Source organism: Prunus dulcis, chromosome 2 (genome assembly GCF_902201215.1).
Source record: "Prunus dulcis chromosome 2, ALMONDv2, whole genome shotgun sequence".
Taxonomy (NCBI): domain Eukaryota; kingdom Viridiplantae; phylum Streptophyta; class Magnoliopsida; order Rosales; family Rosaceae; genus Prunus; species Prunus dulcis.
In genome coordinates, this window is record NC_047651.1 from 6,596,440 (window position 1) to 6,622,537 (window position 26,098).

General features: G+C 38.5%; 2 protein-coding genes across 16 annotated transcripts; one reads left to right on the plus strand and one right to left on the minus strand.

The window, feature by feature from the left end:
• Positions 1-12,624: 12,624 nt before the first annotated feature.
• Positions 12,625-16,279, plus strand: LOC117617053. Of its 2 annotated transcripts, XM_034346296.1 has the most exons (7): positions 12,625-13,111; positions 13,234-13,394; positions 13,529-13,777; positions 14,444-14,578; positions 14,874-15,056; positions 15,351-15,512; positions 15,610-16,279. In XM_034346296.1, the coding sequence occupies exons 1-7, from the start codon at positions 12,742-12,744 to the stop codon at positions 16,030-16,032; spliced, it is 1,683 nt and encodes a 560-aa protein (XP_034202187.1). In that variant the 5' UTR covers positions 12,625-12,741; the 3' UTR covers positions 16,033-16,279. The 2 variants fall into 2 exon arrangements, with proteins under 2 accessions (XP_034202187.1, XP_034202188.1); XM_034346297.1 differs by lacking the exon at positions 15,351-15,512.
• A 540-nt stretch (positions 16,280-16,819) lies between these two features.
• LOC117620126 lies at positions 16,820-21,197 on the minus strand. 14 transcript variants are annotated; one of them, XR_004584672.1, is made up of 5 exons: positions 19,921-21,197; positions 19,204-19,397; positions 18,554-18,609; positions 18,014-18,076; positions 16,820-17,178 (listed from the first exon to the last, which is right to left on the minus strand). XR_004584672.1 is itself a non-coding variant. In XM_034350244.1 (4 exons), the coding sequence occupies exons 1-4, from the start codon at positions 19,923-19,925 to the stop codon at positions 17,051-17,053; spliced, it is 252 nt and encodes an 83-aa protein (XP_034206135.1). In that variant the 5' UTR covers positions 19,926-19,940; the 3' UTR covers positions 16,820-17,050. The 14 variants fall into 14 exon arrangements, 3 of the variants coding, with proteins under 3 accessions (XP_034206135.1, XP_034206133.1, XP_034206134.1); XR_004584669.1 differs by lacking the exon at positions 18,554-18,609 and adding an exon at positions 18,836-19,027; XR_004584674.1 differs by lacking the exon at positions 19,204-19,397.
• Between the last annotated feature and the right edge of the window lie 4,901 nt (positions 21,198-26,098).

The following is a 26,098-nucleotide window of genomic DNA, read 5'->3' on the forward strand; positions in this document are numbered from 1 at the left end:
TTCCTATGTCATTTCTCAAGAGATGGAAAATGGAAGATTATTTTCCCATGTTTGGTAATGGTGGGAAAGTAACTGGGAGATATCATTTTATTTCATTTCTCCTGTTTGTTTTGAGTAGGAATGGAAAAGTTTGTATAATTTTTCAATTATACCCATATTACTTTTACTCTCTTTCAAAGTCCTTCCCTCGCGGTACTTGTTTGCTATCGGTCTCTCGCCACCTAAGCCCAAGCCCAACCCACTAAATATCGGCCTGAGCTGAACTTTTTCTCGATGGGCCAAGCGGGCCCCCATCGACTCACGGGCCCGTGGGCCAAATGATGACCCCTAGAAATAACTACAGAGAAGCTCCGTCATCCCCCATCCACTATTGCTTCTTCTATTTCTTTGTTACTTTGTTTCATTCCATTGGCAGCGCATCGAAACACCTCTAAACCAATATTCACTCCATGGGTAAGTCATATTCGTTTCCAAAGTCCAACCAGGCCCATAGGCCAAGCTCGTTTGAACCCATGAAAGCCAGGCTCGTAAAGCCCATTAAGGCCCAGCCCGCAAGCCTATATATATATATATAAATTTAGTTTAAAAGTAAAAGGAAATGGAGACACACACAAGGGGTTTCAAACCCCTACCACTTTCATCCCAATCAACAACTTAGTAAAAGTGATTATACACTACACCATTTGATATTTATATATGCTTCATCAAACACCTTGCCATAACTGAATTTAAGCCATATCAATAATGTTGGAGCTACATCAAACTATGTCAACTTAGAAGGCACTTTTTCCATGTCCTCTTTTAGAGCTTTACAGTGAAGAGAATGTCACAAGAGTTCATATTCATTTTTGTTGTAGTTTTCTAAATTTTAATTTGTGTATTGTGAATTTATGAAATGAACAAAGAAAAAAATGAAGACATAAATATAGATGAATGTAAATAGAGAACGATGAAGAAAAAAAAAAACAAAACATAGAAACACACCAAAACATAGAAAAAAAAATAAAGAATTGACAACAAAATCAATACTAAAAAAATACAAAATAAAGTAGACCCATTTCGGCCCGGCTCGGCCCGATGGGCTTTTTCAAGCCTAACTCATGGGTCTGGCTTGAACTTTGAAATTTTTTTTTAAATCCAGCCCGCCCTGGCCCTTCATTTTCTCTCTCCTCTTTAAAGCCCGATCCTACCCGGTCTTAGCCCATTAAATTTGAACCGGGCCGATTGACGAGGCCTAGTTATTTTTAGGGGTGGGCATGGGTTGGGTTAGGTCGATTTTGAAAACAATATGGGTTGGGCTAGGGGTTAGGCTAACATTAAAAAAATTTATAATAATAAAAAAACCGCACCAAAGTTTGAAGGACACAGAAAGGAGGTTTGGGCTAATATTTGTTGGGGGTAGGAATAGCTTATAAAATTTGCACCGAGTTAGTAGTTTACAAATCTTGCACTGCTGTACACAGTTCTATCAATTTGTACTGAGATGATGTGTGGATAAAAAATGTGCAATTGAAACCAATCATTGAGAAAAAAAAAAAACGTGAAAGAGAAAAATAGTAACTATCTATTTAGATTGTTTTTTTTTTTTTGGAATAAATAAAATAATTTGTTTAATAATATAGCTTATCCATAGTTAGTATAAATTTTGAAATGGCATGGCATGGCCGCATAGGTCCCATCGTTTAGAACAAAAATAATTAATATTAAGCAGAATAATTTCTTTGATTATAACTTATAAGTAATTATGTTGTGTTGTGTTGATTGAATTAATTCTGAAATTGCCTTGGCTGATGGTGTTGGAAACATACAGGTGCAATACCTATGAGTCTGGGGTTTTGACTAGTACACACTGCACTGGATGGGATATTTGGGTTTAGCCAAGGGCCTCTATCTGTTATATCACAGTTGTTATCTCAAGGATTAACTCCCAATGTGCTCTCTCATTGTTTGAAGGGAGATGACAATGGAGGGGGTATACTAGTTCTTGGTGAGATTTTGGAGCCAAGTATTGTTTACATTCCCCTTGTTCCGCCATGGTATGTCTCTTGGAAGCCTTTCTCTTATTTCTTTCTGCTTGTAATCTTTACTATCAAACTGTGAATTTTGGTGGGAAAGGGAATGGGAGAAGGTTCCATGTTCTCTATTAGAGCTTTACGGTGAAGAGAATGTCACAAGAGTTCATATGAATTTTTGTTGTAGTTTTCTAAATTTTAATTTATGTATTGTGAATTTATGAAATGAACAAAGAAAAAAATGAAGACATAAATATATAGATAAATGTAAATAGAGAACTATGAAGGAAAAAAAAAACGAAACATAGAAACACACCAAAACATAGAAAAAAATAAAGAATTGACAACAAAATCAATATTAATAAAATACAAAATAAAGTAGACCCATTTCGGCCCGATTAGCTTTTTCAAGCCTAACTCATGGATCTGGCTTGAACTTTGAATTTTTTTTAATAATCCAGCCCCGCTTGGTCGAAGCCCATTAAATTTAGACCAGGCTGATTGACGAGGCCTAGTTATTTCTAGGGGTGGGCATGGATTGGGTTGGGTCGATTTTGAAAACAATATGGGTTGGGCTAGGGGTTAGGCTAATATTTTAAAAAAAACAAAAAACCGCACCAAAGTTTGAAGGACACAGAAGGGGGGTATGGGCTAATATTTGTTGGGGTAGGAATAGCTCATAAAATTTGCATTTTATGTTGGCTCATTTTCCCAAACATTTTCATGATGAGGGAAAACAAAACCCAAGAGAGAATGAGGGCTTCGCTTTCCCCCTACTTTCTCATGTGTCAAGCAACTCTTTCTCTTGCCTAGACTTACCAAACATGGAAAATCAATTGATTTCTCATCTCCAAGCCTCCTTTCCCATGAACCAAACAGGAAAGGAAATTTTTTGCAGAAATACCACCCCAACTATAAATAGTATATGCAATTACTAGCCAATATTTTTTTTTTCTTCACAGTTTGCCATGTAAACTTTCAAGAGAGGTGTCAAACGGCCCAACGCGGCCTGTTTAGAGTTGGCTCATTTAATAAACAGGTCATGCCAGACTCGTCCATTTATGAAAATCATCAATTCCGGCCCAAGTTCACGACCCTAGCCCATATAGGATCAGGTCGTGTTCGTGTCGGGCCACTAAACGGGCCGATATGGGCCCACGCCAAATTTGACTTATGTATTGCAATTTTATTTGTTTTTTTTTTTTTACAATTATGTACAGTGCTGCTATTTCCACCCACCTGTCTTATTTCTTCACCTACCTTATCTTTCCACCCACCATGTAAATTTCGAAAAACAATTCTCTCTTTTCATCCACCATTAGTCTTAAAATACCCTTTATTAATTCAAGTAAATTCATGAGGCTCTTCTCCAATCTTACGGTGGCTTCTCCCCATAGCCAGCACACCCACCCGCCACCTAACCCCTTCCCTAATCTGAAATCAAATCATTGATGGGCACCTACTTTTGAATTGCACATTCTATCACTACTAAAAAAATAAAAAATTGGGCTAAAAGCACGAATTTCATTCGTGCTCGTTATGTTAAATAACACGGATATTCGTGTTCTATAAAACTGACCACGTTGCAGTTACTTTAAAGTTGTCAATGCACTTTATAGGAGTTTCCATTGATTATAGAGCACAAATTTATTATTTCATGGCAGATATTTAGAGCACAAATGAAGTATTTATGGTTATATAGTAGTTGGGCCCCACCAAAACTCCACCTCTTGACAACGGCTCTTTGAGAATACGAAAATAATATAAATTTTTTTGTTCAATATGGACACAAAATTCTCTAAATGTGGTTAAAATGCAAACTTTTAAAAAAATAAAAATAAATGAAAATAAACTGAGATACCAAAAACAAATAAATTTTGTTACAATAATTCTTTTGTACAACTCTGAGTATCTCCCTATTTTACTAATTTGAATTACAACCCAAATAATTTGCAACAACGTCCCTCCTGACAATAGCATCTTCCAATCTCCAGATATGCTTTCTTCTTCCTATTCCCCACATCTTCTTCATCTTCCCATTTCAGAATTGCATACAATCAGATTCAATGGAAAAAAAAATCGAAGGTGCCCAAAAATTATCAGAAATCAAATAAAAGCAAATGTAATTGATATCGAAATATTGAGCATAACAAAATTCTGAAAGAAATAGCAGAGTGAGGAATTTAACAGTTCTATTTCTTGGCATAATTAGAGATTGGATTGGTCTTTTTTCTTTTTTTGTATTTTATCTGCCGCGAATTCAACTTCATTGGCTAAAAAGACCATTCATTGTTTAAGAACCGAGTACAGTGGTGAAAAAGGCAACATCTAAGATTTATAGACGTTGTGTTCAATGACTACCATACTGGTAGATATGTTTTAGCTAATTAATGTGGGTCACATACATGTTTTATTTTTTGCTCCTTGGCTTTACATTGTAGCTTTTAGGTATGCTAATGGAACTCAAAATTAAAGTAAAGGTAGCCTTCAGAGACTTCACAACATTCACCAAATCCCCTTGAACAAAATTCATATATTCACTACCCATGAACGAGGAAGCTTACCTGCATACCCAACATTCAGATGAGAGGAAGGCAGAGCAAAGAGGCAACCCACATCCAAGAAAACACCAAAATTCAACTTTCTCAAGATATCAAAATAGCTACAAACTGAAATTCAATGTCCTTGCCATAAGAAATACCCAAACCAAATCAACCAAGATCAAATCCAAAAATCCCAAAAAAAATAAAACCATCGGTTGGGCTCATCCCAGATGTAGTGAGATTCGAGAGAGCGAGAGAGGAGGATTTGAATGAAATAGAGAGATTTGAGCCAATAAAATTAAACAATCGGCTGTCCATCTCACTTTATTGGATTCCCTTATCTTTCTCTATCTTTTTCTATCTTCATTCAATATTTTCAAACACATAGGTCATCTCATCCTCATTTCTATTTAAGAAGCATTATTCTACCCAATTGACCACACAATCTCATTCAATCTCCTTCTCTTTCTTACAATGAATTCACGTGGGAAGGCTACACAAAAGTTCTTCAATGATGATTATGATGATGATGAGCTTCATCAATAGAGGGTTGCAATGGCCGTTCAACACCATACGTTTTTGTTGGAGTAATATGCTCAATGACCCAAACATAGTGGTTCTATTGTAAGCCGTGAATACAAGAATCGGAAGAGAGAAAAATATCATAAGAGTCTCACGGAAGACTAGTTCTGTGAAAGACCACTTTATCCCCTAGTGAATTTTCGAAGCCGGTTCCACATGAGAAGAGAGCTTTTCTATCGTATCTTGAATGATGTTGTTGTATATGAACCATACTTTACCTAGAAGATAGACGCTTGTGGACAACAAAGTCTATCCCCTGAGCATAAGCTAGTGGCTGTTTTTTGAATGTAGCATATTGAGGCTCGACAAACTCCACCGATGAGCACTATAGATTGGGTGAATCTACAGCCCTTGAATGTTTGCGAAAGTTTTATTTTGTTAATGAAGTTGTGTATGGCCAGTGGTACCTCCGTTTCCCAAATCCGGCCAACCATAACAGGCTCTTGCCTAAGGCTTGTCGCAGAGGATTCCCAGGCATGTTAGGCAGTCGTAACTGCATGCATTGTGGAATGGAAGAACTATCCCACTGCTTGGGCAGACTAGTTTATCGGCTACAAGCATAAGCCAACTTTTGTTCTAGAGGCAGTGGCCTCGTATGACACTTGAATATGGCATGCCTTTTTTTCGAGTTGCCGGATATAACAACGATATCAACGTCCTAGCTCGTTCCCCATTGTTTAATGATGTAGTCAATAGAGTGTCTCCCCAAATCCAATATATTGTTAATGGATATGAATACAATCTGGGCTATTACTTGGCTGATGGTATCTACTTTCATTGGACCACATTGGTTAAGATGATTTCCCAACCGGATACTCCAAATATATATATATATATATATATTTGCCCAAAAATAAATAGGAAGGATGTCAAAAAAGCCTTCAGAATACTTCAAGCTCAATGGGCAATTGTTAGGGGTCTTGCACGTATGTGGCATAAAGAACAACTTCATTCAATCATGATGACGTGCATAATATTGCACAATATGATTGTTGAGGATGAATATGATGATCCAGATGTAGAATATGATGATGATGATAAATGTCCACGAATATCTAGAAGAGCAAGACTTGCTTATGAGCTTGAGCCAACTATCAAGTATGATATGAACCAAGACAGACCAACTATCTCATACTACATATGGTCCATCATAATAAGATTCATGCTTCGCAAGTGCATCTTAATCTAAAAAATGATTTGATCAACCACATTTGGAGATGCGAATGAGAGGGGCAATGAGCTACGTTGTGTGTTTGAATTATGTTGTGTATTTAAATTATGTAAGCATGTTTAAATTATGTAAGAGTGTTTAAATTATGAAAGTATGTTTAAATTATAAAAGTGGTTGTGTGATTTTAATGAATTATGTGGTTTATCATTGAAATTAAAAAAAGACTAATCACAGAAAAATAAATGACAATTAGAAATAAAGATAAATGATAATTATAAATAAAGATAAACAAAAATTACAAATAAAGATAAAAGAAAATTGTAAATAAAGATAAACAATAATTACAAATAAAGATAATGACAATTATAAATAAAGATAAACAATAATTATAAATAAACATAAATTAATAACCACTATGTGGAGGGCTTGGATAATAGTCTCCAGAGTTGTCTTCTGGATAGTAAGAGGAACTTGTATTCATCTGGACCTCAATAATTTCGTTTTGCTTATTCCCTCAAAACTGGTTCTTAAAAAAATATATACTAAAGGCACGAAAATCAGGAATTTGTACTCTTTACTAAGCACAAATTTGTTTGAAAATGGAAATTATGTACATTTAAGCATTCTATATAGACTATAATATGTGTGCAAAATAAACTGTTTAGGCACGAATGATATAAATGTGGCCTATATATCCAGCTTCCTGGTTAATGCATGAGACATGATGTGACTTTGTAATATCCCAAACCAAAAATTCATAATGAAGGCATATTTTATTTTGCCAAAAGACAATTTTGCCCTCGTAATATTTTATTAAGAAAAAGGTGAATTTTTGATCGAGAAGGAATTTGACAATTCTGCTTACGCTATTGCGTAGAGCACGGATAAACGAGTTCATAGACACGTAGTGGGCCCGAATCGGAGTTGTAACGAAGGAGTTATGGTCAAAAGAGTCTCAGTAGCATAACCGTAAATATCTCGAAGTTGGATCTATAAAACCAGCCAGCCTCTCTCTCTCGCGCAAAAACGGGCCGCCGTCTTCCAGAGCTTGCTAGAGCTGCCTCATGGCATCATCGGCCAAGGGACCGGTGGCGATGGAACCGCCGTCGAGTCCCCTACCTTTCCCGACCGATCTCCCGCCCGCCGACGACCTGTGCTGGCCGGAAACTGCGAAAGAACGACGGGAACTCACCAAAACTTCAAGGCCTCCGATCTCCATCCTCCGGCCACCATTTCCGTCTACCCAGGTATGGATCTTGAACCTCTCGAGCTGTTCTAGCTGCCTGTTTGGTCGGATTAGATCGATTTGTGGTGTAGCCATCGAATTTTTGAACTTGAAGTTTCAGCCGATTTTCGGCCTCTGTTTTCGGCCGCTTCCAGTCACTTTTTGGGGTAGGTCCAAGAACAAAAGTGGCTCCAAATATGGTGTTTTACCTAGGGTAGGAGTTTGGAGCCGTGGTTTGAAGTTTTTCCGGCGAGCCAAAATCTCTTTAGACACTCATCGCTGCCGGCGCGTGCTGGGGCGCGTGGGCGAGGGTGGTGCAGTGGCACTGTGTCTTGTTGCGATACTTATGTTGTCACGAGCGCGTAGGATTTTGCGGATCTCAATTTGGATTCCGTTTGAGCCCCGAACGGATTTTCCATATTGTGCGATTTCCGGGTTCAATATTACCGAACCGTTGGATCGCGCTCAATTTCGGATATATTATTTCAGATAATTTCAGAATCGTGTAGGAGTCGACGGATCGTGAATCGGAGTCCCGGATACTCCGAAATCGCGAACCATGGGAATAGGGTTTGGAAATTTAATGATTTCACGATCGTTGTCAACCCGATCGTCAGTTTCAGACCAAACTTACAAGACATGGTTCCTTAAACGTGAGGAACTTAAAGGAACTCTCGGATTGGTCATTGGAGGTCGTGGATCCCACGGGGTTCCGTCTCGACCAAGGTGGAAGTTTATCGCTTAATAAAGTCTTGGGTCTTTTCGGCCGATTGTAAATATCTGAAATACCTAAGTGGGCAGGAAAATGACTTTAAAGTTAGTGCACGCATTTCTAGAAGTCGGGGGTCAAGGTTTTACTTAAAAAGTTATGCCGAGCAGTTTTATTAATTGAATATTCGGGACCAGACAGGCCCGCAGGAGAGATCGTCAGGAGGTCTAGCGAGCTCGGACCAGGAGTGAGTGGACTTTCTTCCATAAATAATTTTATATAAATAAGTTTATATAAATGATTTTATATTTATTTTATATAAATAAATTTATATGAATGAATTTCATTATTTGAAATTGAATAAGTTTTATAGAATGTTTTCCGAGCATGATTTATGCCGTAAAATACCTTTATTCCTATGCTGCTTAGTTGAGCATGCTAAAGTGTAATAGAAAGCAGAGTTTGAGACTTGTATTAGATAAAATAGCAGCACAGCTTTATAGTTAACAAAACTCAGTTATTTCTCAGGTTTTTCAAAAATATTTTATTTTAAAACCACCATATACCTGTTTTTGGTGATTACCCTCAGATGGACCGATGTCTACGGACATCCAGTCTATTTACAGTTCTGTCAGTGCACTTGACATTGCCTCACGAGTTTCGGGGATGCTCGGACCGTGAGTGCCAGGATTTGCGGCTCGGCAGACTTGGTGTCCCGAGACCTGCCAGGATTTGCGGCTCGGCTGACTTCGTGTCCCCGAGACCTGCCAGGATTGCGGATCAGGCTGACTACGATCCCCTGAATCCAGCCAGAGCGGCTCGAGTCTACTTTGTGTCATCGAGACCTGCCAGCGGATCAGGCTGACTATAGTCCCCTGTATCCTATCAGTTTGCGGCTTGGATAGACTTTGTGTCGCCGAGACCTGCCAGGGGAATTGACGGAATTACAGGGGTACATCCGAGTGGTAGATTTGATTGATTTCAGTGCTTTGATTCAAGTTTTGAGTACATTGCTTTTATGCAGGTTTGGATTTCAATGCTTTCATGCAAGTTTTATTGCTCTTGAAAGCGATAGCATATATTTTTTATAAATATGTAATTGCGTTGATTTTAATATGTTTCAAGCTAGTTTAGATATTCAGTTTTACTCAACTGTATTTGATTTCATTGTTTTTATGCGAGAATTATCGAGTTCGAATATGATTTACATATAATGCCTTGAGTTTAGTATGTTTTAAATGCAGAATACGTATTTAGATTTATTTCACTATTTTTACAATGGGGGTTAGTATATTCTTAGATATTTTATGAACCTTTATTTTTGGTCCACTCATACTTTCAACTGTTTTGCGCCCCCAGGCTATAGCGTGCACAAGACATCCACCACCTGGCCATTGTGACTTCCACGCTTTCTAGTTCAAAAGTGTTGGTACGTAAAACAATTAAGAAATCCGTAAACTATCAAAATTGCTCTGATATATTGCCCTAGAATGTGAGAATGGAACTTTTAGCATGTTTATTGAAGTGCTGGCAGTTGGTTGTGTAGATATTTTGCTCATTTTGACAGGTGAAAATTTTGGGATTGAGCAAATTACAGGGGAGACTCTGCCGAAATTTCGATAGAAGTCAAGGTCAAAATTTTAAGAAAAAGGGCAAATAGGTCATTTGTGCCCGACATTTGCCAAGTGTCGGACACGCACAGGGTTCGACTCGAATTCCAAAGCGGAATTTGATTCGGGTCCTGTCAGACTTAAAGAGACAATTTTTCGTATTTGTGATCTATAGGCAACCTAAAGAGACACAATTGCAGTATTTGTGCTCTATAGACACAATACTTTGGAGTTTGTGCAATACAAAGGCACAAAAATTTAGTATCCGTGCTTTATATAAGTCATGAGACTTTAAAAAAAATAAAAGTATATATATATATATATATATATATATAACCATTAGGCACAAAAGTTGTCTATTTGTGCTCTCTATAAGCCATGAAAGTTGTGCCTAAATTAATTAAGCGCAATAAATTCTTTCGTCTATTCAAGTTGGGTACGAAACTATTATGTTTTCTCTACATATGACACAAATACAACATATCTGTGTTAAATGTGATTCAAAATGACATGACCCTCTTTTTTGTGACCTTTAGGTCATGATTTCCCCAATTTTTTTTTAATAGTGTATGCAACTGGCCGACACTTGTGTTCCACTTTGTGTAATTGCATTCTTATTTAAGGTGTAGATGCATTTCTTTTAGACCCTTTTTTTTTTTTTTTTTTTTGGACCTCTTCATTTTTTTTCTTTCTTGAATTATTTCCCTTTCATACTGTATGTGATGAAGTTGGGAACTTTATGATTCATGAGGGGGTAGGGGGACCACAATATTTTCTACAATTTGTCTTCTTGGAACAACTTGAGTTGGACTAACAAGTTTAGCCTTACAAGAACGAAGCCTACAAGGATTTTAAAAACTACCTTGTAAAGCCATAAAGACAAACTGATAGGCCTGAGTAGAGCCATAAAGATAGGTTTTTCTACTTTGGGGACCATAACAATCAAAGTATCATTCACTAATCAGGTAAAGAAGCAGTAACAAAGCCATCCAATCTCGATTGTTGGATTGCATGTATATTGCATGCACCAACACATTTAATGAAAGGTTGAGAATATGAAATTATAAACTCCACCAATGAGAGTAAAGACTGGTACTCGTTTCCACTTTTGTTACTCTCTCCTTGCTAACTCTAGCCGCACTCTGATCCCCTTTCTCCTTGCTAACAACCAACCGTGAGGAAGCTAAAAAGAGGGGGGGGGGAGGTGGCCACTGCCCTGCCTTCCCTTATCCCATCTTCCCCTTCCTCTCCTCATCTCCCTTTCTTTTTCACCCATATTTTCTTTTACTCTTATCCCCTTTTCTCCTCCTCTTCCCATCTCCAGATAGTCTAGATCTGTTTGGATCTAGGTCTGTTTGTCTGTTTGTTTTGTTTGGTTGTTTTTGCAGTGTTCCAGGTGACTGAAGTTGTCTTTGTCTTGGCAGCGGCGACAGTAGTGAAGCTAAATTGTGTCTCTTCTTGGAGTTGTGATACCTGGTGGCTGATGTTTTGTCTCTATTTTAATAGCAGCAGCAACAGCGACGCTGGTGGTAGTTGTTAGGATGTGGTGCTCTTCTTTACTCTGTACCGACCGAAGAACTATGCTTCGTCATATGAGGTTTTCTTTGTCAGGTTTTGAGTTGAAGTAGAGTACTTCTCATGGGTCTTTTTACTGTTGTTTTTGTGTTTGTCCTCTGTATTCTCTCCTGGTGTCTACTATGGTATGACTTACAGTTTGTATGGGTGTCAAACGACTATGATTTTGCTCATAGAAGGCTTCTTTTGACAATTGGGATGTTCTGCGATCCTCTCCTGTGGCTTTACTATTTGGGGTTTCTGCGGTCCTCTCATGTGGGTCTACTGTGTTGGTCTCTAGTTGCGGTTCTCGTCGGAGGTCTTTGTGTTAGGTTTTGTTTTTGAGTTGTTCTTTTATTGTAATAGTCCAAAGTGACCCGAATTGTATTCTCATGTTAGTCCATGACGTGTTGGTACTCTTTCCTCCCCTGGGATTTGTCCTAGGAAGGTTTTAACGAGACTACTGTATCATGTCGCTCTTTGTACGTCTGTGGTTTTATGAATGAATTCTCCTTCTAAAAAAAAAAAAAAAAAAAAACTCCACCAAGGAGAAAAATTTGAGCTGCTAGAAGGATTGTTCCACTTCACCAACGTCACCATTCAAATTTCAATGTCTTGATCTTTCCACATAATAAACCCCAAATTTTCCAAGTGCTACTTGAGAATTATTTATACTACCACTCTATGAGGTTTTTTTATAAATATTTTCACAAAATCCCCTCAACTTTCAAAAATTACACGAATACCTAGTGAGGTTTCAGTTTGTTTTCACAAAATCCTTTCTCATTAATTGTTCATCCAAAAATTGATGATTTCATTGTTGAAATTTTTTTTTAATGCAAATAACAAGAACATCAATGATATACAATTCCAATCTCTTGGACTACATGAGTCTAAGAGATTGTGGTCACCCACCATTGGATATTAATCTAATGGTTTAAAAAAGTTTTTTAAAAGGAGTGCAAGAGTGAGTGAACCGTTGAATTTATATCCAACGGTGAGTGACCACAAATCTCTTGGACCATTATAGTTCAAGAGATCAGGACTGCAATAATATATATACAATCTAGTCTTAAAGGCTAACTTTGTCATTTGGAGAATATATATATATATATATAGAAAATTATTAATTTTTGGACTAAAAGTCAATAAAAAACGATTTTGTGAAAACAATTTTAAACTTGAGGAGGTGTTCATGTAATTTCTGAAACCTTGGAGAATTTTATAAAAACTCCGAAAACTTCAGGCTGTTAGTGTAAATAACTCTCTACTTGGATCATATGAAACTGTGCTCCCTCCGTCGTCATTCCTTTTCAGTTCAATTATTTCTCTTCCATGGCTGCTGCTGCTGCTTGTGTCGTTCCATTGGTGCCACCACACATCTCGTTCCCCTTTGACCTCTCATCTCCCGAAAATCCTAATAAGCTCACCCTTTTCTTCCCTCGCCTCCATCGCTCAACCAAATCCCAACCAACTCTCCGCTGTCATAGGCCTCTCTCTTTCTCTTGTGGCCTCAGCCTCACTCCACATTCTCCGGCCCCGGAGCAGCCCACCTCTGCCGTGCCTCAGACCTTGCTTCGGCTTGCTGCCTCTGCCGCCCTCTTCTTTGGGCTTGGGCTTTGCTGTTGGGCCGCTTCGGCCCAATGTCCGCCTCTTCCTCTCGGCGACCCTGGGGCGGTCCTGGAGGAGGAGCACACAGCTCAAGGTAATTTCCCAAAGCAGCCGACTTAGTTTTTATTTTTATTTTTATCAATAACAGTAAGGGCGGGCTGTTTAGTGTAAGTGTGATTGTTGTGATTGTGGTGATTGTACATTTGATGAGCACAGCCAGAGATGATGGTGATGAGGGTAAATCTGGCAATTTGGAAAGGTCAGAAGATAGCAAGTTGGAAGCAGCCTTTGGAGCCTGGAAGTCTAAGACATATGCTTTGACTGTACCTTTGAGAATTGCTGCTCTGCGTGGCTCTGTTCCACCTTCATGGGTTAAGGTCTGTGGCGCATTTCTTTCTCTGTATTTTGTCATATGACATGGACTTTAGTATTTGGTTTGATGGGTAGCTGGTTTTGTGCGAGTTTAGGCAACATGCGTGGTTCATAACTTAATTTGCTTTCTGACCTGTAGGATTTCATGCAATCTCAAGGAAAAAGATCAAAGGTTCACTTGAAGTCCCATGCAAGTCTTGAGGGCATCTTTTCTGATCTGTTAATGGCCTTTAGCAAAGGCAAAGTTGGACCTTCATCTATTGTAGCAGCTGACCTCGTTAGTGTTGGGGATTCTTGGCTCAGTTATGCCATTAACAAGGCTTTAATTGAACCCATTCAAGGGGTAGAAGACCAGGACTGGTTTAAAGGATTGAGTGACAGATGGAAAGTAAGAATACAACTGCTCTTTCGTGTCCTCTTGTTTCCTGATTCCTGAATAGTGTGTTCTAGTGGATCCCCCGTTTACACATTAAGTGATGCTATCTATGCCCAGCTATGCCATTTTATGTTGATGTCTGTCCTGTCCAAATTATTGAAGGTCACAGGTCATGTTGAACTGCAACACTTGTTTTCTTGACCAGAAATCAGAGGAATAGATAAATTTATTATAGTTTTAGTAGCATCCATGTGATGGATTATATCAGTAGCTTTATTATAAATCTTAAATGAGCTACGAAGAGGGGCAAGCCCTGATTTCTAAGATCTATGTTGTGTAACTGGAAACTCCGGAATCACACATATTCTGAAGGGTACTATATACATGTAGATGATATGTAGATTGAAAACCTGCTTAAATGTTTCAACTGGCATGCCAGACCTCAGAATCAATATATGTTAGCTGGTGTTGTTGTTTTCCTCCCGTCAACAGTGTGTTATATACCCATTCTTAGTCAATATCAGTTAATTCTATGAACTTCTTGAGTTTTATTGTGCATGTTTCCTTAAGTTGTTTAACCATTTGCTTTTGCTTGGTGTACTGTTTCGAATTGGCAATGCCGTTTTGTTCCATAAAGAATCGCTTTATGGTGTTTTACTTTTGCTAAAAAGGTATCAGGTATATCTCCGCAGGAACTCTGAGGGGAGAATTGATCCTGATGGTAAAGTATGGGCTGCTCCATATCGCTGGGGCTGCATGGTGATAGCATACAAAAAAACTAAATTCCGAAAGCATAAGTTGGCTCCTGTAGAGGTAACATGTCTCTGAAGTTATTTTGTTATGCTATACTTCTTTCTCCTTAAAGAGAGTTTTAACAATTTCATTGATACACATGATATGCCATGGAGAAGGGGAAAATATTAAAAAAGAAGTTGGGAAACTGATTCAAGGGCTATAGTGGTTTGGCAAGGTTACCTGCTGGAACTTGCTTAAAGAAAGCTGAGAGTTACATTAAATTCTGAATAACTGGTTTTGTTTGTATTCGGCATGTTTTGGTTTTTACTAAATGTTGTCTTAAATACAAACATTCTAAGAGTTGGCATTGCAGGACTGGGCAGATTTATGGCGACCTGAACTTGCAGGAAAGATTTCAATGGTTGATTCTCCTAGAGAGGTTATTGGTGCAGTTTTGAAGTACATGGGAGCATCATACAACACAAAAGACATCCATTTGCAAGTTGATGGTGGGAAAGATGCTGTCAGGCAAAATCTTGCTTTACTTGTAAAACAGGTATTGAGAGAAACTATCTAAGTTAGAGGCACTTGATAAACTACTGAAAAAGTAGATTACTGCCAAATCTGGAGCTAAATTTGGGTAATGGGAGTCAGTTTTAGAGCTATGGCTCAAAATTATTCTACTTTAGGTAGGGGTATTTCTAGTGGTGGCTGAAACATTTATGATAATTCATGTGGTGAACATGTCTCAGAATTGTTAGGAAAATGAAAAAAAGTCTGTCAGAATGATGCAGAAGGTTACTTGCTCTGTTCTAATTTGTATCATGATGTGCTCATTGGCCTTATGTAGGTCCGACTATTTGACAGTGTGCACTATTTAAAAGCATTTGGGGTTGGAGATGTGTGGATGGCTGTTGGGTGGAGCAGTGATGTTCTTCCTGTTGCCAAACGCATGTCTAATGTTGCAGTAATTGTTCCGAAATCAGGAGCTAGTATATGGGCTGATCTATGGGTACACCCTGCTTCATATTGTCGTAGAAATTTAAGTTGTCCTTTATATGATATCTTCTCCTAGATGTCAAGTTTATATATATTTTTTCTTTTTCTAGGCAATTCCTGCTGTCTCTCAACTTGAAACAAATCGAATTGGGGGGAGAGTTAGAGGGCCATCTCCGCTCATCCATCAATGGATAGAGTTCTGCTTGCAAACTGCTCGAGCACTCCCTTTTAAGCAGGAGGTAGTCCCCGGAGCATCCCCATCTGCTCTTGATAGTGCTCCGCCTGAAGTTTTGAATGAGCTCATCAAGGGAAAGCCAAGACTGGACACAAACCTCGTTGCAGGAGTACCTCCACCTCAGATTTTGGCAAGGTGTGAATTTTTGGAGCCGTTATCTGATTCTACTCTGTCGGACTACCAATGGTTGATTGCTAGTATGCAGAAAAATAGGGATGGTTTAATCGCTAGTATGCATTCTTACATGTCATCATTGATTCAAATTTTTTGGCTGAAGTTGAATTCAAAGCCAGCATAATCATGAACTTTTAACAGAGGCCTAGAGTAAGTTCAGAAGTGTTCTATGATGAGAATTAATTCATTTGTTTATATCCAATCTGGTACTTATAACTCAAGTCATAACATCATGGAACAGATGTTTATGCATATTTGGAAAATTTGCATGTATAATTAGATAGGTTGTACTTGAGATTCTTAACCAAAGTATGAGCATGATTGCAGAGCATATGTTAACTACTTTGTTACAAATTCAAAGTATTTATTTATCTTCTAATCGTTAGATCAAACTATTTGTTCACTGTTAAGACTAAGCAGAATTTTGTATACGGCAGCCTCCTCTAATAAGCATCTCATTGAGTTTTTTCAGTGATCGGTGCCTTAAGCTAGCCCACTACCCCAAATCAACCAACTTCATGTAGAATAGGGTTGTTTTTCGTGAAGATTTTGTCTTTTAAATTGTGGTTAGGCCTTCAAAGTTGCCGTTAAGCTGGTCTTCATGAAGCTATGTTCTCTCGTTGAATATGTAATTTCCAAGTTTCAATGTCTGGCATGCAAATAACTTACGAAAAATTCTAGGGAGACCACGTCCCTGATAGGGGTAGGACCTGCCTAGCATTACTCTTTAACTTGATTGATTAATGAAGTGTTTTTTTAATTAAAGGATACAACTTTTAAGTTATTGAACGAGGCATAATCTGCCCATCCCAAACAGGTATCAAAATTTTCTTTGCACTCCACTTCCTCGATTGGCTAGCTTTCATTTGGAGCTCGAGAGAGAGCATATATATTTGAGAATTTATTGGCCATTTGTTGGAAGGTATAGGAATATGGATTTATTTTTCTGCCAGTTCCATTAGACTACAGAGGGAAAGAGTAAATTGATAGGAAAGTGTTTCACCAATCCCATTCTTTCGGCCCCTCAAAGGTCGAATCATTCCATTGGTTCCATCAGCATCAAGATCTGCCTAGAACAAAAAGATGTGTCCTACAAACCCCCCAAGGGCAATATCATGGATTAGCCAGACAACTCCTTTCAATCAGATTATGATTGTCAATATTTTCTCTACTTTTGGTATCCAAATCAAAAGACTTTTGAAGATCCAATAACATCTTACATGAAATCTCCTCGACTCCCAAAACTTGAAACCTCCTTGAAAGGAAAGACCTGCGAAATCCAAGCAATAATTATTGGCCACTGGCCAGCAACAAGCAGATTTGTTCAAATATCATACAAATATCATACACTTTGCACCACTCAAGTATGTCCTATATTTTCACATTGCAACTTGAACTACAAAATCCTGCAATATCAAACCTAACATAAAATGCCCTCAGATGTGTAGACATGGGTCCATGAGTTGATACATCGCAAAAGAATTGAGACCCACCCAAGCTACGGAGGAAATACCGAGAAGAATTAACAGCCGAAATGACAGAAGGGCCGCATTGAAATGATTTGTAAACGTTAGGTTTGATATTGCAAGATTTTGTAGTTGAGGGTGACGTGAAATTTGGGTCGTATTTACTAGTCAATCAATGTCTTCACCACCAACCAAGTGTGGCACTCTATTTCTTAAATTAATCGAACAATACAGTAAATGATTATCAGATTGCTGAATAGTTGGAACAAAACTAACTACATGCTTAAGTAGATGACCTTGTACAACAACTTAAAGAGGGACTTCAAAAAGCAGAACAACTCATCCAAGAAAAAGAAAGTATCCATACATGAGGTGATGTAATGAAAGAACCCCACATATTTTTTCTTTCCATGTTGTTTGATAAGAGAAGAAGCCAGAAGAGTAGAAAGAATTGCAAGCAATAGAGCAACAAGTTCAAGAGTAAAATCTTATGGCAAACTTGGAGGACCAAATAGGACGATTTTTTTATGAAAATCAAGGAAGCATTTTATATCCAAACGCACAGGAATCTCCAAAATGATTTGATAAATACAAAATTCAATAAATGGGTGAAGGGAAACTAGAAGGAAAAACAATTACCTGTCATGAATGGAGAAGTAGGCCAGCTGCTCATCGTTGATTTGTTGTTCAGGTCGAAACCAACTGCATAAAAACATACGGATTTAAAAAGAACTCCTTCACATCTGGCAAAAAAAAATAAAAAAAATAGAAACTCCTTCACATATGTAGGCATAATGATTTCAATTTTCTTTCATAGACATGCCGCAGATAAAATTTAAAAAGAAAAGATATTCAGAAATGTTTGCAAAAGTGAGAAGGATGATAAAGATAGTAAGAAAACCTTTATTATTATTTTTTGATAAGTTAAAAGGAACCAAATATAAAAAGTCTGCCATATAAAGAATTCCTATTTGCAGGATTTCCCCATTTGTTCTTATATCAGAAAAGGCATCACATTGGAGGCGTAGTCATAGTGATTACACAGGTAGCATGGAACTGAAAATGGAGGCCCCAAAAAAATTAAATACACAAAAACCTTCAAACAAATACAGTGACCATCATGTTCTTTTGACACAACAAATACAGTGGGAACTGAGAAGCAATTGGTCCATGAAAAACCTTCAAACTCCTTGATGACCAATCTCAGGACCACACCAGCCATCCAACCTACTACCCTAAAAGGAGGAAAGAATGTTAGGGGAAACTTAGTAATAAGGCAATAATGTAGCTATATACAGAAGAAATGATCCACATTATTTTAATAGGAACAGAAAAATTGAACAAGAATGAAAGGGGGAAGTACAATATAAGTGAACAAGCTGTCCATTAAAAAACAACCATCAAACTACAAAAGTCCACAAAAAACAACATAACAGCAGAACAGCCAGGCTGAAAACAGACCCAAACCATAAGAACTAGCTGCTTCCCAATCCAAAGACAGAGGGAAGAAAGGGAAGCCTGGGAACTCAGAAGAAGCCTGGAGCGAGGCCCAGAATCTGGCTTTGTCCCATAAGAAAAGCATCACTCGTTCTTCTACCATCACATTTAGTCACAAACCCAATTTCTCATTACATGTTCCTTCCTGATTTCCATCTACATATTAAAAATACTGTTAAAGAATAGATCATTTATCCCCCACACCCCACTAAAAAAGGGAAAAGCAAAAGTAAGGAAATGACTTTGGAACCAATGAGATCTCCCAGTTTCTACCATAATAAGTGCAAGAACCATTAGGCATTTCCAAAAGAACCGAAAATCAGCTCACTCACCACTGATAAGTTGCCAGGCCTAGTAGCTTCATGTCATCTCATCCTCAATTTCAATCCATCATCCAATAAATCATATCTAAAAGTGCTAGTAGTTCTCATGCCTTTTCCTCAATATACACTCTAGAAAAATAGACACACATGCGCATTGTCAAGTTTCAGGTTATTTACAGCATTCCTGGTACAGAAATAATACTCTGCCAACAATAGAAGATTCTTATTATCAGCAGCGGTCTATTTGCATGGCCAAGCAAATCAAGACTTCGAACAGTAACATGGACAAACACATAGGCAGACCGCCTACCAACTCCCCTAGCAAAAAACATATTAACAGCAAATGGTAGTCTTCCCTTTTATCAGATAAATACATGGTTCCGTTCCAAGGACATGCTTTTTCTTTTTTACACCATGACATATTTCAAAAGAGAAATGCATAGTAAATGGAAAAACACTTCAAAAATTCTTTCATTAGGTTTTTGTCTGTCTGCAAACTGGTTCACTAATCAGGTTTCAGCTTTTTTTTATAAAAAAATATTGCCTTATTACTAAGTCAGAAAATTATACTATGAAAGCACAAGATATATTGAATTAAAACAATTGCCAATATAGATAAAAGCAAATGAAACCATAATCCCGTCAAGGTTCTTCAATAACCAAATCATGAACCAATAACAATAAATAAAAAACCTAATTATTGCACAGAAAAATAAAAGCCCCCACCTCATTGCAAGGAAACAGAGTCACATATCATAAACCTTGGAGCTTTTTTTGGTAAATCTCCAAAAGTTCAGGGGCATGCTCTTCATATCCCTTCACAAACTCGCTCACAAACTTGTCCTCAGTTTGCATAAATGCCTTCGCAGTAGTCTTCTTGCTCTTGGTTATAACACCTTTGGCAATCAAAACTTGAAGTATCGACCACCTCGGCAACACCCTCTTTTCAAAGCTCAAGCAAAGCAAAACTGGGTACTTGAGAATGTCCGAAGTGCCCCACCCCATCTTGTTCATGAAAAAGTCCAATGCCCTCTTTAATCGCTCCGACGACGACCTCATTACCGGGGGTTGCTTCAAGAACAAAGCCTGAAACTCCTCCTCCGACCACCCAAAACTCTTCAACACCTCAAATTTTGAAACCCACTTGTCCTTCCTCATCGAAAAAAGCGTACACACGCCATGGATGAACATCATGCTCAACGGATTGAAACCCAGTTCCTCAACTTCCCTCACAATCTTACTGAAAACCTCAACATCCCTTGAAAATATCCGTGGCTGGCACGCGATCATCTTCAGAATGTTACTGTGAGGCACACCGTGTTGTCTTAGAGTCTCAGCGTTCGCGCCCATAGAGTCAGAAAATCTGAGCACAACCGCAGTACCACGCTTGACCGAAAAGTGCGACAACAAAGCCGAGGCAGACCCAAGAAAGCTCTTAAGGAACCCAATACAGGGCGCAATCTGTTTGTTCAAACTCCGCTCTAGAATTCTGGGGTTGTTGGTGATTGTGATTACAAGGTTTTGACCAGAAATGCCATTTTGGGCAAGAAAGTCTAGCTTGGGCTTGAGGGTTTTTTCTGGGTTTGCCCAAAGGAAGGTTGGGCATATGGTGATGATTTTGGCTATGTGGGTAGGGGTAAAACCGTAATGTTCGAAGAGGGAGTGGACTGGGTAGGGATTGTTGGGGGGTCTACCATGGATTTTCTTGGACACTTGAAGAGCTGACTCTGGGGTGAAAGCCAAAGTGTTTGTGAGATAGTCAGTGAGTGCTGGGTAGTCACAAATGCTGAGAGTGGTGAGGGATCTGATATTGGCATTCCGGGTTCTGGTTTGTTGAAGATGGAGAGAGGTTTTGAAGATAAAATGAAACATTTTAAGGTCAGGTGTGTATTTTGTGCCGGCGGTTCTTCACGTTTCCAGAATTCAGAGAGGCGCCTGCTTTCATTTCATCGAGCGTAGCTCTGTTTGGGTGGGCGGAACGGTGATTTCAATTTAATATTAGTACTTTACTAGTAAAGAAGCCTGTGCGATGCTGCGGGTTTTAAAATTGTGTGAAATGTATACAACGTCATTCAAATATGTAGGGAAAATGGTACTATTTATATAGACATAGAGATCTAAATAGTTGCATCATGCTTTGTTTAGCAAGTTTAAGTTATAAAAATACACTAATAACCGTATTATATGTTGCTTGTCATGTTAAAATATTGACCATATTTTAATAAATCAAGTAGCGCTAAAATATTGACCATATTTTAATAAACCAAGCAGCACTCAAAACACCAAAATATCAACAGTTTTGAGATGCTCATTGTTCAAAAGAGTTTGGACAAGTATTTTTACACATGCTATTGGGTGGTGGAAGGGGTTTTTTATGCTTTCATGTCTGCTGGAAGGGGATCCATATTTTGCTTTGCTGGGAGGTGGCTTATGTTCTTTCTTGTTCTCTGCAGGGGGATTTCAACTTTGTTGGTACAAATTTAGAAAATAACAGGCATTAGAGTAGATAAATGGGAAAATTTGAGTGAAGGCAATAATTATTATCACAGAATTAAGTTTAAAAAAATCCAACAGGACGAACAATTGTTTAAATACATCAAGCATTCTATTAATCTGATGGACAAAAGTATAACCTCATTCTATTTTATCAATTGGTAACAAACTTTGAACAATTATGGCAATTTATTAAATAGGTATAAGAAAATTAAGCAAAAACACCTGAGCTTTAATAGAATCAAATCAAGGGGCTTTGATTTTGTTGCTACAAATTTGGAAAATGGTAGGTGTTAGTGTAGACAAATGGGAAAATTTGAGCGAAGACAATGGCTAGTATTACAGAATTATGGCCACAAAATCAATTGCACAAACCACAATTTAAATACACCAAGTATTCTCCAAATCTAGTGAACAAAGTATAATCTCAGTCATTTCCACAAATTATTAAATGCCCGTAACATAATGAAACCAAAAGACCCAAAGTGTAATAGAATCAAACCAAAAACTCATAAGAGAATCAAAGTATAAGCAAGTTTGTTGTATAGAAGCAAAGATAATCTATAGACACCTATGGTCAAATATGATACATGTATTGCCATTTATTGGCTAATTTAATCAAGGAACCTCCTCATTTGATACACTTTGGCCTATATGTGTGACAAATTTTAATGACCTTTATCCACTTTTTGTGGCAATGAGGATGATCTTTCACTTCGGTGACCACATGAACCTAGTCAAGTGTATTTGATTCCTTGCTTGGCCGATCAATCAGTTGGTTAGAAGTCAGAAGCATGAACACAAAAATCCAACCTTTTTCATTCAAGCCAGTCAAGTGTATTTGATTAAATTACAAAATGGCCTAGGTTCTTTCACTACCTCAGAGTCGAGGATGGTTAGGTTTCGTATAGGTATTTTAGTATTTTTGAGATTTTTAATGATAATGATGCAAATTAAATTAAAATATGCGATTAAATTTAAAGACGAGAATTGATGACAGGACCTGAACCAAATTCCGCTTTGGAATTCGAATGAAGTCCTGTGCGTGTCCGACACCTGGCGAATGTTGGCCACAAATGACCTTTTTACCCTTCTCGTTTCAAAGTCTTTTTTTAAAAAAAAAAAAAATTTCCCTTAGACTTCTGCCGAAAATTCGGCAGAGTCTCCCCTGTATTTTGACCAAACCCAAAGTCTTCCACCTGTTAAACAATCAAATAAAATCCACACCAACCGCCAGAATGATTCACATAAACACTATCCAACTTGGTTTCTCAGTTTCAACAAGATATCAGAGCACTTCCTACAAATTTACAGAACTCTAAGAAATTTACAATGAGGTCCTACACTTTGATGGTGGGGCGGAAGTTGGGAGGATGACCCGAGTGGTTTCCTTCGTATGTCTACGGCCTGGGGGCGAAAAACAGGTTAAAGTTGTGAGTGGACAAAAAAAATGTTCTTAAAAGCAATTTAGAACCTAATAACCCCCGTTTTGAAATAAATAGGGATAGAAAATCTATGGTTCGATTATAATTCAACTCGAGATATTCAAATAAACATAGATAAATATATTTATGTCAATACTCGTATAACTGAACAAAGATATATGGATATAACACATGCATGAGTATCGAAGAAACTGATATAAAATGAGTGAAAACAAGGACTCCATAAAAGTGCTTAAATCCTTTTAAAAACTACCACCTACTTGTACCCCTATAAAATCCGTCAAATCCCCTGGCAAGTCTCAGCGACACGAAGTCTAACCGAGCTGCAAACTGGCAGATTCAGGGGACTATGGTCAGCCTGATCCACCGGCAGGTCTCGATGACACCAAGTAGACTCGAGCCGCTCTGGCAAGATGCAGGGGACCGCAGTCAGCCTGATCCGCAATCCTGGCAGGTCTCGGGGACACAGAGTCAGCCGAGCCGCAAATCCTGACAGGTCTTGGGACACCAAGTCTGCCGAGCCGCAAATCCTAGCACTCACGGTCCGAGCGTCCCCGAAACTTGTGAGGCAAAGTCAAGTGCACTGACGTAACTGAAATCAGACCGGATGTCCATAGACATCGGTCCAACTGTGGGTAATCACCAAAAATAAATGGGTACATGGTGGTTTTAGAATAACTATCTTTGATAAAATCTGATAATCTTTTGTATTCTGGTAAATATGAGCTAAGTTACTATTTCTGTATCAAAAATCTCAAATCTGTTGCTCGGCTAAGTTTTATAAAAATAAAAATATTTCATAATATACTTCATGCTGTAACACTTATTCAAAATCAAATATAAAATATAATTATAAAATCTTTTAGGAAAGAAAAGTCCACTTACTGCTGGTCCGAGCTAGCTGGACCCTTCGAAGGTCCCTCCTGTGGTTCAACCCGACCTTTGGTGCTTGATTAACCATGAATAATAAATTAATAAACTGCTGAATGAAAGAATTTAAATTAAATACCCTACCCCCGGTTCCTAGAAATACGTGCACTCAATTTTAAGTCACTCCTATGCCCACTTTAGCTTTTCAGACAGTTAAAACGGTCGTGGAAGACCCGAAGCTTTACTAAGCGGTAAACCACCAGACCGGCCGATCAGGGACCCGTGGGGTCCACGATCTCCGATGACCAATCTGGGCTTCTCTGAAGGTTTGTCATAGAGAAGGAACCATGTTCCGCGAGTTTGGTCTGAAACGGACGGTCGGATTGGCCAAAATCGCGTTATCGTTTAAAATCCAAACCCCAGCCCTAGGGTTCGCGATTTCGGAGTATCCGATTCGTAATCCGTCGAATCCTACACGATCCTGGAATCATATAGTATGACATATCCAAAATTGAGTGCGATCCAACGATTTGACGACACTGCACCCAAGGATCGCGCGATATGGAAAATCCGTTTAGGGCTCAAACGGACTCCGAATCGAGATCCGCGAAATCTTACGCGCTCGTGAAGACACGAGGATCGCAAAACTACATAGAGTCAGTTCACCACCCTTGCCCACGCGCCGCCACACGTGCGGGCAGATTGGGTGTCCAAAGCGATTATGGGTTGCCGGAAAAACTCGGAACCAAGACTCCAAACTCCTATCCTAGGTAAAACACCCCATTTGAAGTCACTTTTGTTTTTGGACATACCCCAAAAAGTGGCCGAAAATGGCCGATCACGGAGGCCGAAGTTTCGGCCAATTTTCAAGTTGAAAATCGAACGTTCTAGAGCCAAAATCGATCGAAACCCATACATCCATCAGTTAGAACACGAAAAATAGCTGAGAAACCATACCTTACTCGATCGATTTGGTGGAGAATTGAAGGAGAACGAAGAGCTGGAAGTTCGAACAGGAAAACGGCGGAAAATGGCGAATTCCGGCGAACTCCGGCCACGGCAAGGGCGGCGACGGGTCGGGGAAGGACGGCGGGTGAGTGGTGGTTAGTTTGGTACCAACAGCGGAGATCGGTTCGACCTGTGGCGGCAGGGGCGACGTCGAGAATGCTCGGAGGTCTCTGGCGGTGCAAATCGGGAGGAGAGAGAGAGAGAGGAGAGAGAAATGAGGAGAGAGAAGGGAGAAAGGGATAAAATCTGACTTTTTGTCCAAATTACCATTTTACCCTTCGCGGTATTTTGATCGTATTTTCTTCGTTACAACTTCGATTCAGGTCTACTCCGTGTCTACGGACTCGTTTCACCGTGCTTTACGAAGCGCAATCGGAATTGCCAAATTCTTTCTCGATCAAAAAATCAACTTTTTCTCTATTAAAATATGTGAGGGCAAAATCGTCTTTTGGGTAGAATAAAGAAATCCTAATTTTTAGATATTTTGGTTTGGGTTATTACAATTGAAGTGTGATAAAGTAAATCAAAGTGATAGATAAACTTAAATTAAACGAAGAATGAAATAAGAACGATATAAATGATAAAAGCAATAAAATAAAGCAATTTGAAATTAAATTAGGCTTAAAGCAAATTCGATAACAATTAACAATAAAACGATAAAATTGAATCTTAAGACAACGTAATGAAAAAATACAAGAAATTAAACTTACACTAATGAAAGTGAAGAACTTATCTAGTCTACTTGCTTGGAAAATAAAAACCTAGTCTATGGATAGAAAATTGAAAGACAAAAAGTAAGTTTTTGTGTATGATGTCAGGGTCTTTCTGCTCTTTGTCTGATGTAGTTTATATAGGGGCATTTGTCAGCCCATGGGTTGGCCATTAAATGACTGAAGGTCAACTTCGTCCAAAATCTTTCCTTATATGGTTTCCCAAATTCACGGAATTGATTCGAATGAGACCATCATATTACAAATCTAATCACTTGATTCTCTCCTCCTTAGGAATGTTCCAAATTGACATTACTCTCTTTTGATTGCTTTCCTTGGATGGATCTCGTCATGTGCATGAAAACATCCGGAGGTTTT